This window comes from Sarcophilus harrisii, chromosome 2 (assembly GCF_902635505.1).
Source record: "Sarcophilus harrisii chromosome 2, mSarHar1.11, whole genome shotgun sequence".
NCBI classification, from domain to species: Eukaryota; Metazoa; Chordata; class Mammalia; order Dasyuromorphia; family Dasyuridae; genus Sarcophilus; species Sarcophilus harrisii.
Genome location: NC_045427.1, coordinates 280,854,591 through 280,871,083, shown reverse-complemented (window position 1 = coordinate 280,871,083; position 16,493 = coordinate 280,854,591). Strand labels below are relative to the sequence as shown.

The following is a 16,493-nucleotide window of genomic DNA, read 5'->3' as shown; positions in this document are numbered from 1 at the left end:
TGCTATACATTGTCTTCCACTATATGAACACATAAATATTCATGCAAATGTAAACCTTTTTCATTTCTTAATTCTTAATTGAAAATTTTTTTTCTTTTCGTGAATTTGTTGCATCAGAAATTAGCTTTGAGACAGTACTTAAAAAAAAAATCTTCCACAGTTTGAAATACTTGTTAACTTGTAATCTACTGTATGTGATTATATAATTGAAATAGGGGTTATAAAATCCCTTTTAAAGAGCGGGGGAGAGATTTCGCCCCATACACAATTTATGCTTATATTCTTCTTAGTATAATACAGTATGCTCTGAAATGGTAAATATAATAGAATTCAGGAAGATATTACCTAAATTGTTAAATTCGTATTTAGCACAAATTTATGAAAATCAGTAGAGACAAATTTAACAAATTGAAAGGCTGTGTCTTTCTTTTTTGTCATCTTTGCTATTCTAAGTTTAAAATTGTACCTCACAGTTGTTTTAATCTTTATTATCTTTTTATTAGTGATTTAGAGCATTTTTGTATCACTTGGATTTCTTCCCTTGAGAACTGCCTATTTACAACATTTGTCCATCTCTAAGGTCAAAGCTATTAGGATCAAATATTTATTAGATATTATATCAATCATGTAAATTTCAAGAAGATGATTTCCCTCAAAAATGTGGTAATACCATTCATATATAGAGAAAATAATTGTTCCTATCTACTAATATTCTAAGTGTTTGTTTCAAATTTAGTATCTTTATGTATAGTTAAAAATCAAGGCTGAATGTTTATCTAAAGAATATGAATAAGCAGGTCAAAGAATTGTTCATAATGTAAAACACTGTAAAAAGGAATTCCTTTTTTCTCTGCTAATCTGCTCATTGAGGATGTTTTCAATGTGTATGTGTAAGTAAGTCTCATAAAAACTATATATGAGAGGGGTAGCTAGGTGGCGCAGTGGATAGAGCACCAGCCCTGAAGTCAACAGGACCTGAGTTCAAATTTGACAGCAGATACTTAACACTTCCCTAGCTGTGTGAACCTGAGCAAGTCACTTAACCCCAATTGCCTCAGGGGGGAAAACTGTATATGGATGGAAAAGTAAGCATATAGTTTGGTAGTTTTTGATATTGATATTTGCCTTTTTAAAACATATAAGTTCCATTATAAATTCTCTATAACTTTAATATTGTCATCCTTTATATAGCTTGTAAATTCATTCCTTAATGTTCTCACAGCTGCATATCCTCTAGGATGTATCTCCTGTATATACATTAGTCCATTGCAACTTCTTTCCCTACATTTATTATATTTATTCTCTTATTTAATAAATTAATATTAAATTATTAAATAACTTATTAATAGTCTCACTTTTTTTTTTTTTTTTTTTGCTTCTTTTATAAGCATATTAAGAGTGAGAGTCCAGTTATAGTGGCTCTGCTGTCTTTGACGGTAAAAATAGATTGTTATAAAAATCTTTGCATATCTTTTTTACTTTTGTCTTCTCATTCTTATCTATTTTTCCCTTAAATATTTTTGGGATAACTTTACATGTCTCTCTTGGCTAACTTTCTTTAAACTGATTTTACTTTGTACCACCTCCCTGCTTTATGATTTGATTCATTATTTCCTCTTAGTCTTTTTAAGATTTTATAATGAGTTTATATTCTAAACTTGTATTGCTTTTGGCTGCCATTACTCTTATCAATTAAGTTTGCTAAGATGCTTCTTGTTTGAATAGATTAATTGTGCATTACATTTTAATTTTTATTCTTAAAGCTTTTAATTTTGATTATTGGCTGTAACAGGTTGTTGCTAGGTTGACTTTACATAGCTGATTTAGTAGTGGTTTCTATATCATTAGTGAATCATTCCTTATCTATTAAAATTATTCAATTTTGAAGGGTTTTTGAAGTTCTTCATGTAAAGTACTTAACTGATTCTTTTCTTGAAGAAAGCATGCTTGATAAACAGACCTGAGACTTCTGAGCCAGTTATGGTAAAGTGGAAGGTATAGATGACTGAGGGCTCAACTGCTTTAGAAGATGAATGATATAGGAAATCAGGGGCATTTCCATTTTACCTATAACTGGACCTAAAGTTAGTTTTAAATTTTTAAATAATTTTTTAATTTGTGTTAGCAGATTTTTGAAGGACTAGACCTACTTTTAGCCTTCAGTTGCATCTTTTTTTCCCATTTGGTTTATCAAACACTGGGGTATTGTTTCTGATTTTCCTTTTTTTAGTGTGTTCCATTGATCTAGCCATTTTTTGGACTAACACATGGCTTTGATGACTGCTGTTTTATAATAGTTGAGTTCAGAAAATGCCTTCCTAATTCCCCTTTCATTTCAGTCTCTTAACATAAGTTCTCTTTATATTCCTGGTCTTTTATTTTTCTAAATAAATTTTGTTTTTTTATGAAAATTTGTACCATTTTCAGTGTATTCATATGATTTATTTGGAGATAAAAGTCATACACATGAAAAATTAAATAACATGAGCAGGAATTTTGTGAGGAAGTGTCAAGTGGGTGGTAAGATAAGTACAATAAACTTCAGAGGAGGAAAAGTTCATGTTCACTGCAGTCAGCTGAAAAAAAGACAAACTGGGCTTTAAAATAGGTAGAAAAGTGAATGCCACTGATTTGTATGCAGGAAAAAAACCAACAGCACTGTATTTGGAACCAGAGAGACTAATTTCACATCTGGCTTGCTACTTAAGTCATTATTTGAGCTTAGACTTAACTGTCTGAAACTGATTCTTTACAAAATGAGCAAGTTGGAATAGTTAGACTTCAACTCGTATGAGTTGACTCCTATAGAATGTTGGCTTCTTGAGTATAGAAACTTTTTACTTTTTTCAATGTTAGGAACATATTAAGCATTTAATAAATGCTTGCTGATTAACTGATCCTATGACCTTGTGATTTAGTGACATGTAATATCTAGCTCCAGTATTCTGTGATTCTGTAACAGAGAGATGAAAGGCATTTGTACTCCTAGAACATTTATACTTGTCTGCTATTTGAGAAGGTTGTTGTGCTGTTATTTCAGGGGATTGTTGTGAAGACAGAAGAAGAAACTTTTTATTAAGTGCTTTCTTTGCCATGCGTTGTGCTAAGTACTAGAGATACAGATAAAAGCAAACAAGTATCTCCTAGGAGTTTATATTTTAATGGAGGAAGACAGGAGCCGAAAGGAAGAAGGGCAGAAAGGATACCAGGATAGAAGTAAGGTGGTTAGTGAGGATGTAGAGAAGTTAAGCCAGAAGGGAAATGAGCATTGTTGAAATCTCTTATGAAATAAGCTGGGATAAGAAGTTTACCATCCAGAAAACAAGCCTCAAGATAGAGGTTTTCATAAAAATATATATGTCAAATAATTTTATTAATTGTAAAGTATCATACAGTTAGAGGCTCTTGTTATTTTATTTCTTGATTCTGCTTATATGAGCACTCTTCCATCAATGTACACTGAAATCCTTTTGTGCATTAATGACTTTCTGTAGTTAAACCTTTTGGTGGAGTGAATTTTTTCAAATTAAGGTGTAGGAATGTGTATGTGGTTTTGTGTGTGTGTATGTGTGTGTGTGTGTGTGTGTGTATAAACACATATAGACATTTGTTTTGACATTGGTGCTTCCATATTTGTTATCTTTCAAACTAGAATTTAATCTCATTAATAATGAAGAGTGAATGTTTACAGTCATGTAAAAACAATTTAAAAAGTAAGTGTCGTAGAGAGGCCAGTAGTTATAAGGAAAATTTTCCTAACAATTAGAATTATAGAAAACACTGACTTCCCCAAGAAGTTGAGATTCCTTTTCATTCTAGAATCCTTAAAAAAGGGCTTGATGACCACTTTAATATTATTGTGGAGATTTTGTGCTATATGGGCTGAAGTAGTTGACCTCTGAGGATTCATAAAATGCTGCCATTCTTTGATTCTATGAAAATTAATAAAATATAAAGAAAAAGTGGTGGGTCACCTTAGTTCTATGGGATACGGGGATGTTTCTTATTTTGAAAGATCATCTGTATATTACATTTCAAGTTTTTGTCTCATTCACCTTTGCTATACTGAAAAAAGATAATTTTCTATCCCAACTTAAATTATTTAAGCACTTTTTTCAGTTTACATTTTCAGTTTACAAAGTTGCTAATTTAAACAAGGAATTTGATATGAAGATTCTTGATACAAAAGTCTTTTTGGCCTTGGTATATAGTTGGGTTTATAAAAAGTAATTTTAAGAATTAACTCTTCAAGATTTTGTAGGTTTTTCTTGTGTAATAAGAATTTCTTTTTAAAAATTAAAATTGTTTATAGCCATTGAATCTGTTTTAATTCAGTTGCAAACTATTATAATTTCATTATATTAGAGCAAACATCCTGGCTTTCAATTTATACCTTTTCAACCAGGGTACCTTGTCCTGCCATCTGTATCCTGGGCCATGTTCTTAGTTCCGCTAGACAGTCTTCCCAGACAGCCTGCTAAGAACAAGGTTCAGCCAGGAAAATGGGATAAAGGAAAACAAATAATCCTTTCCATTTCCTAGCATTTATCAAATAGCTCTGGAACTGCCACTGATATTTCTAACATGCTTAAATTAAAAGTGTTTGCCAGACTTTCTAATGCAAGCAAATAAATAAGAAAAGTCTCTCCTTTGCTTAGTTGAACTTCCAAAGAGGATGAAAAACATTCAATGTACTTAATTAAATGTATTTAAAATGTACTATTGACCATTTTTGTACCATTGACCATTTTTATATGCCTTATTGTCTTAATCATTTTATGTTGACATGAGTTAAATAATATGGAGCTACTGTACACATTTATTGATTTCATTTGAAATTCTCTAAATTTGAAAATGTCTCCAAATTTTCATCAAGTACAAGAGTTGGACTGAATATTTACAATCATATAAAGTAAATGTTAAAGTACAAAGTAAAACTTATATAAATCTTATTGCATTTGATTATTTTTAATGTACTGTTTATTACAAAATGACAGTGATATATTTACCTTATTATATTTTTAATTTTTTAGGTGAGCTCCGTCAGGAAATGTTAGATGATGTACAGAACAAATTGGTAAACCTAATAAATAGCACAGAAGGAAAAGTAGACAAGTAAGGAAGGTTTTTCTCTTTGTTATTATATTTCATGTTATGTTGAGATTTTTTTTTCCCACAAATGATTTTTAAAGTTTAAAAAAATTGCCATATTCAGAGAAATATTAACATTGCTTCATGTAATTTGTTTCAACATTTCTTTATGGTATAAATATTATATAATAATTTAATAGCATGGATACTTAATTATTTCCTCTTTTACAATTTTTTTTTTACTCTAAAATTTTTTGGAGGGGAAACATTATTATTGCTTTAAAATATAATTAAAAATTAAAAGCAAAATAGAAAAAATTTGTTTATAATGCTTTTAGTCTTCACATTTCTTTCTTAGAATGGATTATTGTGAGGAAGGTGTTTTGTATTTCTTAAAATATTATTGAAACAAGGACTCACCTTATGCATCCTCATTGGTTCAGGAATATTATAATCAGGTTGATATGGTAGAAAGAACACTGAACTTGAAGTCAGATGATTTGAATTCAAATCCTAGTATTATTGATTACAAAGTGGTTCTTTGGTGTATTGGCAAGAGTTCTGGCTTTAGAGACAGCAGGAACAGGTTTGAATCCTGTCTCTCACATAGTGACTTAGATAAATTTAGATAAGTTTCTTCGTCTACTAAAAGTGGATGTTGATAACATCTTTTTAAAGGTGTTGTGAGGATCAAATGAGATAACAAAGGGAAATTGCTTTGCAATCCTTAAAGCCACTATATAAAATCAGCTATTTTTATAATTTTTGTTATTTTTAGGATTCATTTAATTAATCTTATCTTAGATTTTTCATTATTTAAAAAAAATTTTTGCAAATTATAAATCTTACTTGTTGTACATGAATTTGAGAGAATCATTCAGTGTTTACTATTATCCACAGATAATTGTGAAAATAAAAAAAGGTAATAACTGAAGGGCCTGGAGTTTCCTATTTTTCTTAAGGAACTTAAAGAAGTTTATATTAGGCAAAACTTATAGTAGGCAAAAACTAGCCTTTATGTTGAAAATTAATTTAGAGATGACTTTTAACTTTAAAACTTCACTGTACAAAGTTATTATTTAATAAGGTATTATTATTATTGTCATTATCATCTGTAGGGGGATGTAAGATTTGAATTTTATCCTTAACTGAATTTCTTAGAATAAGAAAATGGGAGAGTACTTAAGAATATTTGGTGCTTGGAAGAATATATTTAATGACATTTGCTTTGGAATGAATATTCATGTAGCAGTTGATCTAAATTAATTTTTTTTTTGTCTTTCAGGGTATTAATGAGAAATCTCTTTGTTGGACATTTCCATACACCAAAGAATAAACGTCATGAAGTGTTAAGATTAATGGGAAGTATCTTGGGAATTAAAAAAGAGGAAATGGAACAGGTAATGATAAAAGTCAAATCTAAAAATAAGGTTATAACTTTAACTAAAAGTATTCCAGTTTAAAATTTTGTTTCTTAGTAAATATAAATGGGAAGAATATTTTTATTTAGATCAATGTAAAAGTAAATCATTCTATTCTACAGAAAACTGATTCATGTAATCTGAAGTTAATTTAATTTATCAAACATTAATTGCTTCCTTTGAACAAAGCTTTATGGGAATAAAAAGATGAAGTAGGATAGTTTGTGTCTTTTAGAGCTTACAGTCACTAAAAATACACATATATGTACTCTTAGGTAATATATGACTATGAAAAGTAAAAAGAAGAGCTAAACAGTATGCATTAAGGATAGAGGAAGGGAATCAAAAAATTTTTCTGGAAGATACTTCATCAGATTGGGATTTAAACAGGCTAAAACTGAAGACTGGAATTCGGGGTATGGAGAAAGATAGGCAGAGTTAATTCTAGCCTTGAATTAACAAGGTATAGGTGTAGAAGATAGTGGAATAAGAGAGGGTAATGGCAGGGTATGTGTATATATGTCTGTGTTGGGGGAGAATAATTTGATTTAAACATTAGAATATATGAAGGTAGATAATATGAAATGAGGATAAAAGGTAGTCTCACAGACCAAAGCCACTAAAGCTTTCTGCGTAGGGGATTGATATAATCAGGTATGCATTAGAAAAATTGTGTGGATTGCAATGTGAAACACTACAAATCTTGTGTTTAACATCAGCTAATCCCTCCGAATCATCCTATTCTTATTTGTTAAAATTTCCACACAGTGAATATTCTGAATTTTTCTTTTTAAAATAATTAACTCAAAGTTCTCTGGAGATAATGAAATCATTCCAAAAAATTCCTTTAACTCACCTCTCAAAATTTCTCAATATCTTCACCCACTTTCCTAAAATCACAGAAGAATTCCTAGACATTTTACTAAAGCTCATTTCTTTATTTATGCCCTTAACCTATCAAATTCCTTTTCTGGTATCTTACTCCATCAATCTCTTTTAAGGATCTTCAGGTGTCCACAGCACTGACTCTTTCTATCTACATAATAATGTGATTAACTTTTGAATGTTCTCATTAAAAAATCCAACCAAAAACCCCTAATTTTTTTCAATTATTGCATTTTCTATTCTTTTTTTTTTGATTGCTTTACTGTTAACTGAAAATGTTATTTGTATCTGATGCTTCTACTCTTTACTTAGTACTGTCTCATTGACCCTTTGTAATGGTTTTAGCATCTTTTCTACTAAAATTGTTTTTTTTTAATAGTATTTTATTTTTCCAAATACATGTAAATATAGTTTTCAACATTCTTTTTTTATTATAGCTTTTTATTTACAAGATATATGCATGGGTAATTTTTCAGCATTGACAATTGCAAAACTTTTCCCCTCTTTCCCCCTTTACCTCTTCCCCCAGATGGCAGATTAACCAGTACATGTTAAATATTTTAAAAGTATAAGTTAAATACAATATATGTATACATGTCCAAACAGTTATTTTGCTGTACAAAAAGAATAGGACTTTGAAATAATGTACAGTTAGCCTGTGAAGGAAATAAAAACTGCAGGCGGACAAAAATAGAGAGATTGGGAGTTCTATGTAGTGGTTCATAGACATCTCCCAGAGTTCTTTCGCTGGGTGTAGCTAGTTCCGTTCATTACTGCTCTATTGGAAATGATTTGGTTCATCTCATTGGTGAAGAAGGCCACATCCATCAGAATTGATCATCATATAGTATTGTTGTTGAAGTGTAATAATGATTTCCTGCTCCTGCTCATTTCACTCAGCATCAGTTCATGTAAGTCTCTTCAAACCTTTCTGAAATCATCCTGCTGGTCATTTCTTAATGTTCCATAATATTCATATACCACAATTTGTTCAGCCATTCTCCAATTGATGGGCATCCACTCAGTTTCCAGTTTCTGGACACTACAAAGAGGGTTGCCACAAACATTCTTGCACATACAGGTCCCTTTCCGTTCTTTAAAATCTCTTTGGGATATAAGCCCAGTAGAAGCACTGTGCACAAAGGTATGCACAATTTGATAACTTTTTTCAGCATAGTTCCATATCGCTCTCCAGAATAGCTGGATGTATTCACAATTCCACCAACAATGCATCAGTGTTCCAGTTTTCCCACATCCCCTCCAACATTCCACATTATCTTTCCCTGTCATTCTAGTCAATCTGACAGATGTGTAGTGGTATCTCAGAGTTGTCTTAATTTGCATTTCTCTGATTAATAATGACTTGGAGCATCTTTTCATATGGCTAGAAATAGTTTCAATTTCTTCATCTGAGAATTGTCTGTTCATATCCTTTGACCATTTATCAATTGGAGAATGGCTTGATTTCTTATAAATTAGAGTCAATTCTCTATATATTTTAGAAATGAGGCCTTTATCAGAACTTTTGACTGTAAAAATGCTTTCCCAGTTTATTGTTTCCCTTCTAATCTTGTCTGCATTAGTTTTGTTTGTACAAAACCTTCTCAATTTGATATAATCAAAATTTTCTATTTTGTAATCAATAATGATCTCTAGCTCTTCTTTGGTCATAAATTCCTTATTCTTCCACAGGTCTGAGAGGTAAACTATCCTATGCTCTTCCAATTTATTTATAATCTCATTCTTTATGCCTAGGTCATGAACCCATTTTGACCTTATCTTGGTGTACAGTGTTAAGTGTGGGTCAATGCCTAGTTTCTGCCATACTAATTTCCAATTTTCCCAGCAATTTTTGTCAAATAATGAGTTCTTATCCCAAAAATTGGGGTCTTTGGATTTCTCAAACACTAGATTATTAAAGTTATTGGCTGTTTTGTCCTTTGAACCTAACCTATTCTATTGATCAACTAATCTATTTGTTAGCCAATACCAGATGGTTTTGGTAATTGCTGCTTTATAATATAATTTTAGATCTGGTACAGCTAGGCCACCTTCATTTGATTTTTTTTTTTTCATTAATTCCCTTGAAATTCTTGACCTTTTGTTTTTCCATATGAACTTTGTTGTTATTTTTTTCTGGCAAATAAAGTTTCTGATTTTCCCTTGGTAGATAGATTCCTAAATATTTTATACAATCAGTAGTTACTTTCTTTTTTTTTTATCCTTTATATATTTTTTTTTTTTTTAATTTAATAGCCTTTAATTTACAGGATATATACATGGGTAACTTTACAGCATTAACAATTGCCAAACCTCTTGTTCCAATTTTTCACCTCTTACCCCCCCTCACCCCCTCCCCTTAATGGCAGGATGACCAGTAGATGTTAAATATATTAAAATATAACTTAGATACACAATAAGTATACATGACCAAAACATTATTTTGCTGTACAAAAAGAATCAGACTCTGAATTATTGTACAATTAGCTTGTGAAGGAAATCAAAGATGCAGGTGTGCATAAATATAGGGACTGGGAATTCAATGTAATGGTTTTTAGTCATCTCCCAGAGTTCTTTTTCTGGGTATAGCTAGTTCAGTTCATTACTGCTCCATTAGAAATGATTTGGTTGATCTCGTTGCTGAGGATGGCCTGATCCATCAGGACTGGTCATCATCTAGTATTGTTGTTGAAGTATATAATGATCTCCTGGTCCTGCTCATTTCACTTAGCATCAGTTCGTGTAAGTCTCTCCAGGCCTTTCTGAAATCATCCTGTTGGTCATTTCTTACAGAACAGTAATATTCCATAATTTTCATATACCACAATTTATTCAGCCATTCTCCAACTGATGGACATCCATTCAGTTTCCAGTTTCTAGCCACTACAAAAAGGGCTGCCACAAACATTCGTGCACATACAGGTCCCTTTCCCTTCTTTATAATCTCTTTGGGATATAATCCCAGTAGTAACACTGCTGGATCAAAGGGTATGCACAGTTTGATAACTTTTTGAGCATAGATCCAAACTACTCTCCAAAATGGTTGGATTCGTTCACAACTCCACCAACAATGAATCAATGTCCCAGTTTTCCCACATCCCCTCCAACAATCATCATTATTTTTTCCTGTCATCTTAGCCAATCTGACAGGTGTGTAGTGGTATCTTAGAGTTGTCTTAATTTGCATTTCTCTGATTAATAATGACTTGGAGCATCTTTTCATATGACTAGAAATAGTTTCAATTTCTTCATCTGAGAATTGTCTGTTCATATCCTTTGACCATTTTTCAATTGGAGAATGGCTTGATTTTTTATAAATTAGAGTTAATTCTCTATATATTTTGGAAATGAGGCCTTTATCAGAACCTTTGACTGTAAAAATATTTTCCCAGTTTATTGCTTCCCTTCTAATCTTGTCTGCATTAGTTTTGTTTGTACAAAAACTTTTCAGTTTGGTATAATCGAAATTTTCTATTTTGTGATCAGTAATGATCTCTAGTTCTGCTTTGGTCATAAAGACCTTCCCCTTCCACAGGTCTGAGAGGTAAACTATCCTATGTTCCTCTAATTTATTAATAATTTCATTCTTTATGCCTAGGTCATGAACCCATTTTGACCTTATCTTGGTGTACGGCGTTAAGTATGGATCAATGCCTAGTTTCTGCCATATTAGTTTCCAATTTTCCCAGCAATTTTTATCAAACAGTAAGTTCTTATCCCAAAAGCTGGGATCTTTGGGTTTGTCAAAGACTAGGTTGCTATATTTGTTGACTGTTTTATCCCTTGAACCTAATCTATTCCACTGATCAACTAATCTATTCCTTAGCCAATACCAAATAGTTTTGGTAACTGCTGCTCTATAGTATAGTTTTAGATCTGGTACAGCTAAGCCACCTTCATTTGATTTTTTTTTTTCATTAATTCCCTTGAAATTCTTGACCTTTTGTTTTTCCATATGAACTTTGTTGTTATTTTTTTCTGGCAAATAAAGTTTCTGATTTTCCCTTGGTAGATAGATTCCTAAATATTTTATACAATCAGTAGTTACTTTCAATGGAATTTCTCTTTGTAACTCTAACTGTTGGGTTTTGTTAGTGATATATAAGAATGCTGATGACTTATGTGGGTTTATTTTGTATCCTGCAACTTTGCTAAAGGTGTGGATTGTTTCTATTAACTTTTTAGTAGAATCTCTGGGGTTCTCTTAAGTATACCATCATATCATCAGCAAAGAGTGATAATTTGGTTTCCTCATTGCCTAATATTGCCTAGGAATAAGAATTCCTTTAATCTCTTTCTCAACTCTTATTGCCAAAGCTAACATTTCTAATACAATATTAAATAGTAACGGTGATAGTGGGCAACCTTGCTTCATTCCTGATCTTATTAGGAATGGTTGCAGTTTGTCCCCATTACATATGATGCTTACTAATGGTTTTAAATAGTTGCTACTGACTTTTAAGGAAAAGTTCATTTATTTCTATACTCTAAAGTGTTTTTAATAGGAATGTATGTTGGATTTTATCAACTGCTTTTTCTGCATCTATTGAGATAATCATATGGTTTTTGTTAATTTGGTTATTGATATAGTCAGTTATGTTAATAGTTTTTAGTTAGTTAATAGTTAATATTAAACCAGTCCTGCATTCCTGGTATAAATCCTACTTGGTCATGGTATATTACCCTGGGGATGCTTTTCTGTAGTCTTTTTGCTAATATCTTATTTAAGATTTTAGCATCAATATTCATTAGGGAGATTTAATTTTCTTTCTCTATTTTCAACCTACCTGTTTTAGGTATCAATACTATGTCTGTGCCATAAAAGGAATTTTAGGACTCCTTCCTTCCCTATTTTTTTCAAATAGTTTATATAACATTGGGGCTAATTGTTCTTTAAATGTTTGGTAGAATTCACATGTAAATCCATCTGGTCCTGGGGATTTTTTCTTAGGGAGTTGATTAATAGCTTGTTCTATTTCTTTTTCTGAAGTGGGACTATTTAAGCAATTTACTCCCTCCTCTGTTAATCTGAGAAGCCTATATTTTTGGAGGTAGTCATCCATTTCACTTAGGTTATCAAATTTATTGGCACAATGTTGGGCAAATAACTCCTTATTATTGCTCTAATTTCCTCTTCGTTGGTGGAAAGTTATCCCTTTTCATTTTTAAGACTTAACAATTTGATTTTCCTCTTTCCTTTTTCTAAATTAGATTTACCAAAGGTTTATCTATTTTATTGTTTTTTTCATAAAACCAACTTTTAGTTTTATTTATTAATTCAATGGGTTTTTTACTTTCAATATTATTAATCTCTCCTTTTAATTTTAGAATTTCATGTTTAGTATTTGATTGGGAGTTTTTAATTTGGTCTTCTTCTAGCTTTTTAAGTTGCAAGCCCAATTCATTGATCTTCTCTTTCTCTGTTTTATTCAAGTAAGCCTCTAAAGATTTAAAATTTCCCCTTATTACTATTTTGGCTGCATCCTACAAATTTTGGTATGATGTCTCATCATTGTCATTATCTTGAATGAAATTATTAATTGTGTCTTTAATTTGCTGTTTCACCCAATCATTCTTTAAGATGAGATTATTTAGTTTCCAATTACTTTTTGGTCTATTTACCCCTAACTTTTTGTTGAATGTAGTTTTTATTGCATTGTGATATGAAAATAAAGCATTTACTATTTCTGCCTTCCTGCATTTAATTTTGAGGTCTTTATGTCCTACTATATGGTCAATTTTTGTATAGGTTCCATGAACTGCTGAGAAGAAAGTGTACTCCTTTCTGTCACCATTCAGTTTTCTCCAAAGATCTATCATATCTAACTTTTCTAGTATTCTATTTATTTCTTTAACTTCTTTCTTATTTGTTTTGTGGTTTGATTTATCTAATTCTGAGAGTGCAAGGTTTAGATCTCCCACTATTATAGTTTTGCTGTCTATTTCTTCTTGCAACTCTCTTAACTTAAGAATTAAGATGTTATACCACTTGGTGCATATATGCTTAAATTGATATTGCTTCATTATCTGTGCTACCCTTTAGCAAGATATAGTTTCCTTCCTTATCTCTTTTAATTAGATCAATTTTTGCTTTTGCTTGATCTGAGATAAGAATGGCTACCCCAGCTTTTTTGACTTCACCTGAAGCATAATAGATTTTGCTCCAGCCTTTTACCTTTACTCTGTATGTATCTACTTGCTTTAAATGTGTTTCCTGTAAACAACATATTGGTAGGGTTCTGACTTTTGATCCAGTCTGCTATCCACCTCCCCTTTATGGGAGAGTTCATCCCATTCACATTTACAGTTAAAATTACTAATTACTAATTAAATTACTAATTCTGTATTTCCTACCATCTTATTATCCCCAGATTATGCTTTTCTTTTTCTTGCTCCCTTTACCCCCTTTCCTAGTATTAACCTTATGGGCCCCACTTGTGTAAAATTGTTCTCTTAAAGGTCATAAATTGCTTACTAATCCGTGGCTTTTCCCCTTATTCTTCATCTTCTGCCATCTCTTTGTAGCATTTGACCCTGCTGATCTTCACCCTTTTTTTCTGGGACTTCAAAAAAGACTATACTCATCTGAAATTCTTCTTGTACCAGTAATGTCACTTTTTTATGTTTGTTTTGTTGGCTTTCTGTTCTTTTCCCACTGCCTTAAATTGGCTATTTTCAGAGTTTGCTTTTTGCTCTTTCCTTTTTGAATTTTTTCACTTGGCAATCTCCCTTTATCTTATCAATTTAATTTCCACTTCTATCTAGATGACTTCAAAAGCTTTCTCTCCACTTCTGATCTGGGCATTTGACCCAAATCTTTGACTGGTGATAAGAAATTTCTCCTTGGATGTTTCAGTTTTACTTCAAACTAAGCTTATTATCTTTCCTATCAACCTTGATCTTCCTCCTTACTTAATTATTTCTGTCAACTATACTGCCATTTTTCTAGTTTTTCACATTTGAAACTTTAGTGTTGTTTGAGACTGACTTATACTTCTGCTTTTTCAATCAGTTACAAAATCCTGATTCTTTCTCTTCACTTTCTGGTATATTATTCTTTCTTCCTATTCTTTCTCAATAATCTAAGTTTAGGGTTCCTGCCATACACCTGGACTATTTCATTATTTTCCTACTAAGGATTCTCTCTTTGCTTTATCCCCCTTCCAAACTGCTGTCCTTTATTTCTAGCCAAGATTGCAACCTGAATGAGAGGCAGTTGGGCTAGCTCCCATAAATACTGGCTCTGGTAAAGTTTGCACCAGACTGAATAATGATAAAGAAATCTAATGAGAAACTATAGTAAAAGGGCTTATAATTCCATTCTAGAACTGTATGCATCTGCCAGAAGCCAGTGTTAGTAAAAAAGGGGACCATACTAGCAATGCCAGTGCAAGGTAGCCTCCTAACAGAAACAGATGATACATGTGTAGCCAGCAATATTTTTGTGGGAGCAACAAGAGTAAAAATCATGAGGAGCTCCAAGATGGGGACATTGAAAGCATCAGAGAACAACAATGGGTAATAACAAGAATGTTACCATAACACTTAAGCAAAGACAGTCTGGGTCTAGGAACTCTGAGGTTCCTAACACTCTCTCCTAAAATTATAGAGAAGGCCCTGTTCTAAATTGGGGCTGATCAGTCCACCCAAAAATGCATCAGGGGATAAAACTCCCAGTTTAAGAACTAAACTGCTAGAAATATAGAAAGCTCGATAAATTTAAAAATCTCCATTAAAGTTGGAGAGATGAGAGAAAAACAAACAAACAAACAAAAAAAAAAAACAAGAGAAAAAAATATCAAAAGTTGTTGGAGGGGATGGAGCCAATATGTCACAGAACTAATCTATCCTAAGTTCCCCTCCAAATAACTTTAAAGAATATCTCTAAACAAATTCTGAAGCAGCAAAGCAAACAGAAGGACAGAGTGAAAGAATTTTCATCTCGAGACACAGTTTAAAAGGTCAGCAAAAAAGGTTTGTCTCACTAAGGGGAGAGTGGAGCATCATAAAGTGCAGGCCAGCTCTGCCAAACAAGCAGCATATTTTTTGAAATGGATAGTGGGAAATGAAGGGGGTAGAAGAAGGGTGTGACTGATTCTACAGCAATAACTTCTGAAGCTCTCAACTCATGGTAAGGGGGTCAGAAAATGGTCAGAAGGAGATTACAGGAGATCCTTTGCTGGCACTGAGGAAAAGACTTGCATTGCCCATATGTGGTTCTGTTGAGGTTGGGAAAGGGAGACCTCAAAAGTTTGGGGTCCCAGACCAGTGTCGTGAGATTTCCCAAAATAATTTGTATGCTTGACCCTATCTCCCTGTCAAGTTTGTTGAAAGTAATGGTACACCATTACAAAGTGTACGGAATAACAAAAAAATAGAAGCAAAGGAGATATTTTTATAAAGCTTTCAATCATAAATATACTAATTCTGTGGTTCATAGGAAGGAAGGCATGGTCTCCAGAAGGAGTAGTTCTCAGTTGACCAGATTATTACTGACAAGATTATCAGTCAACAATGAAATGAGGAGTGGTTTTATTCATTATTATCTCAGGAGTCTGATCTGTGGGAGTTTACTAAGGCCAAAAGCTTAAATGACTAAGGAGTGGTCAGAATCAGATTGGTTATGGGAGTTTCCTGAGGCAGGTTCTAAAGCTAGAAGATTTAGGACTACTGATGCATTGACCCCCAAAGTCAGGGGACTACAAAATCATATTACATCAGTTCCAGATAATAATCCTAGGGTGAGGAGGAGCAGTAGCAATAGCAGGAGCAGAAGCCATGGGCACAATTCCAGGGTATAAAAGAGTGCTTGTGGGTGCTCAGAGACCAGGGCATGTACAAGAGAGCAGTGACCATACCTCTCTCTTTAGATCATACCACCTTGGAAACTTAAAGATCCCCAGTCCCCCCAACTAGCTCTTCAAGTAATAGCACCAAAAACCTGAAGCTTAGAAAAGCATTACCCCCCCATTCCGGGAATAGACTCTAACTTTAACATAAAATTAAAAGTCAAGAAATACGCTGGAGAAATGAGCAAACAGCAAAGAATGTGACCCACAAAGAGTTACTGTGATGACAGGGAAAATCAAAATGAAA

General features: G+C 32.4%; 1 protein-coding gene across 1 annotated transcript in view; it reads left to right on the top strand.

Moving 5' to 3' along the window:
- The window catches only part of TRIP11 (thyroid hormone receptor interactor 11), a 91,308-nt gene that overhangs the window by 65,038 nt on the left and 9,777 nt on the right, over positions 1-16,493 (top strand). The window contains exons 17-18 of the mRNA XM_012547137.3: positions 5,034-5,115; positions 6,377-6,491. Of these exons, the coding sequence (XP_012402591.1) occupies positions 5,034-5,115; positions 6,377-6,491 (197 nt within the window). The remainder of the gene's footprint in view (positions 1-5,033; positions 5,116-6,376; positions 6,492-16,493) is intronic.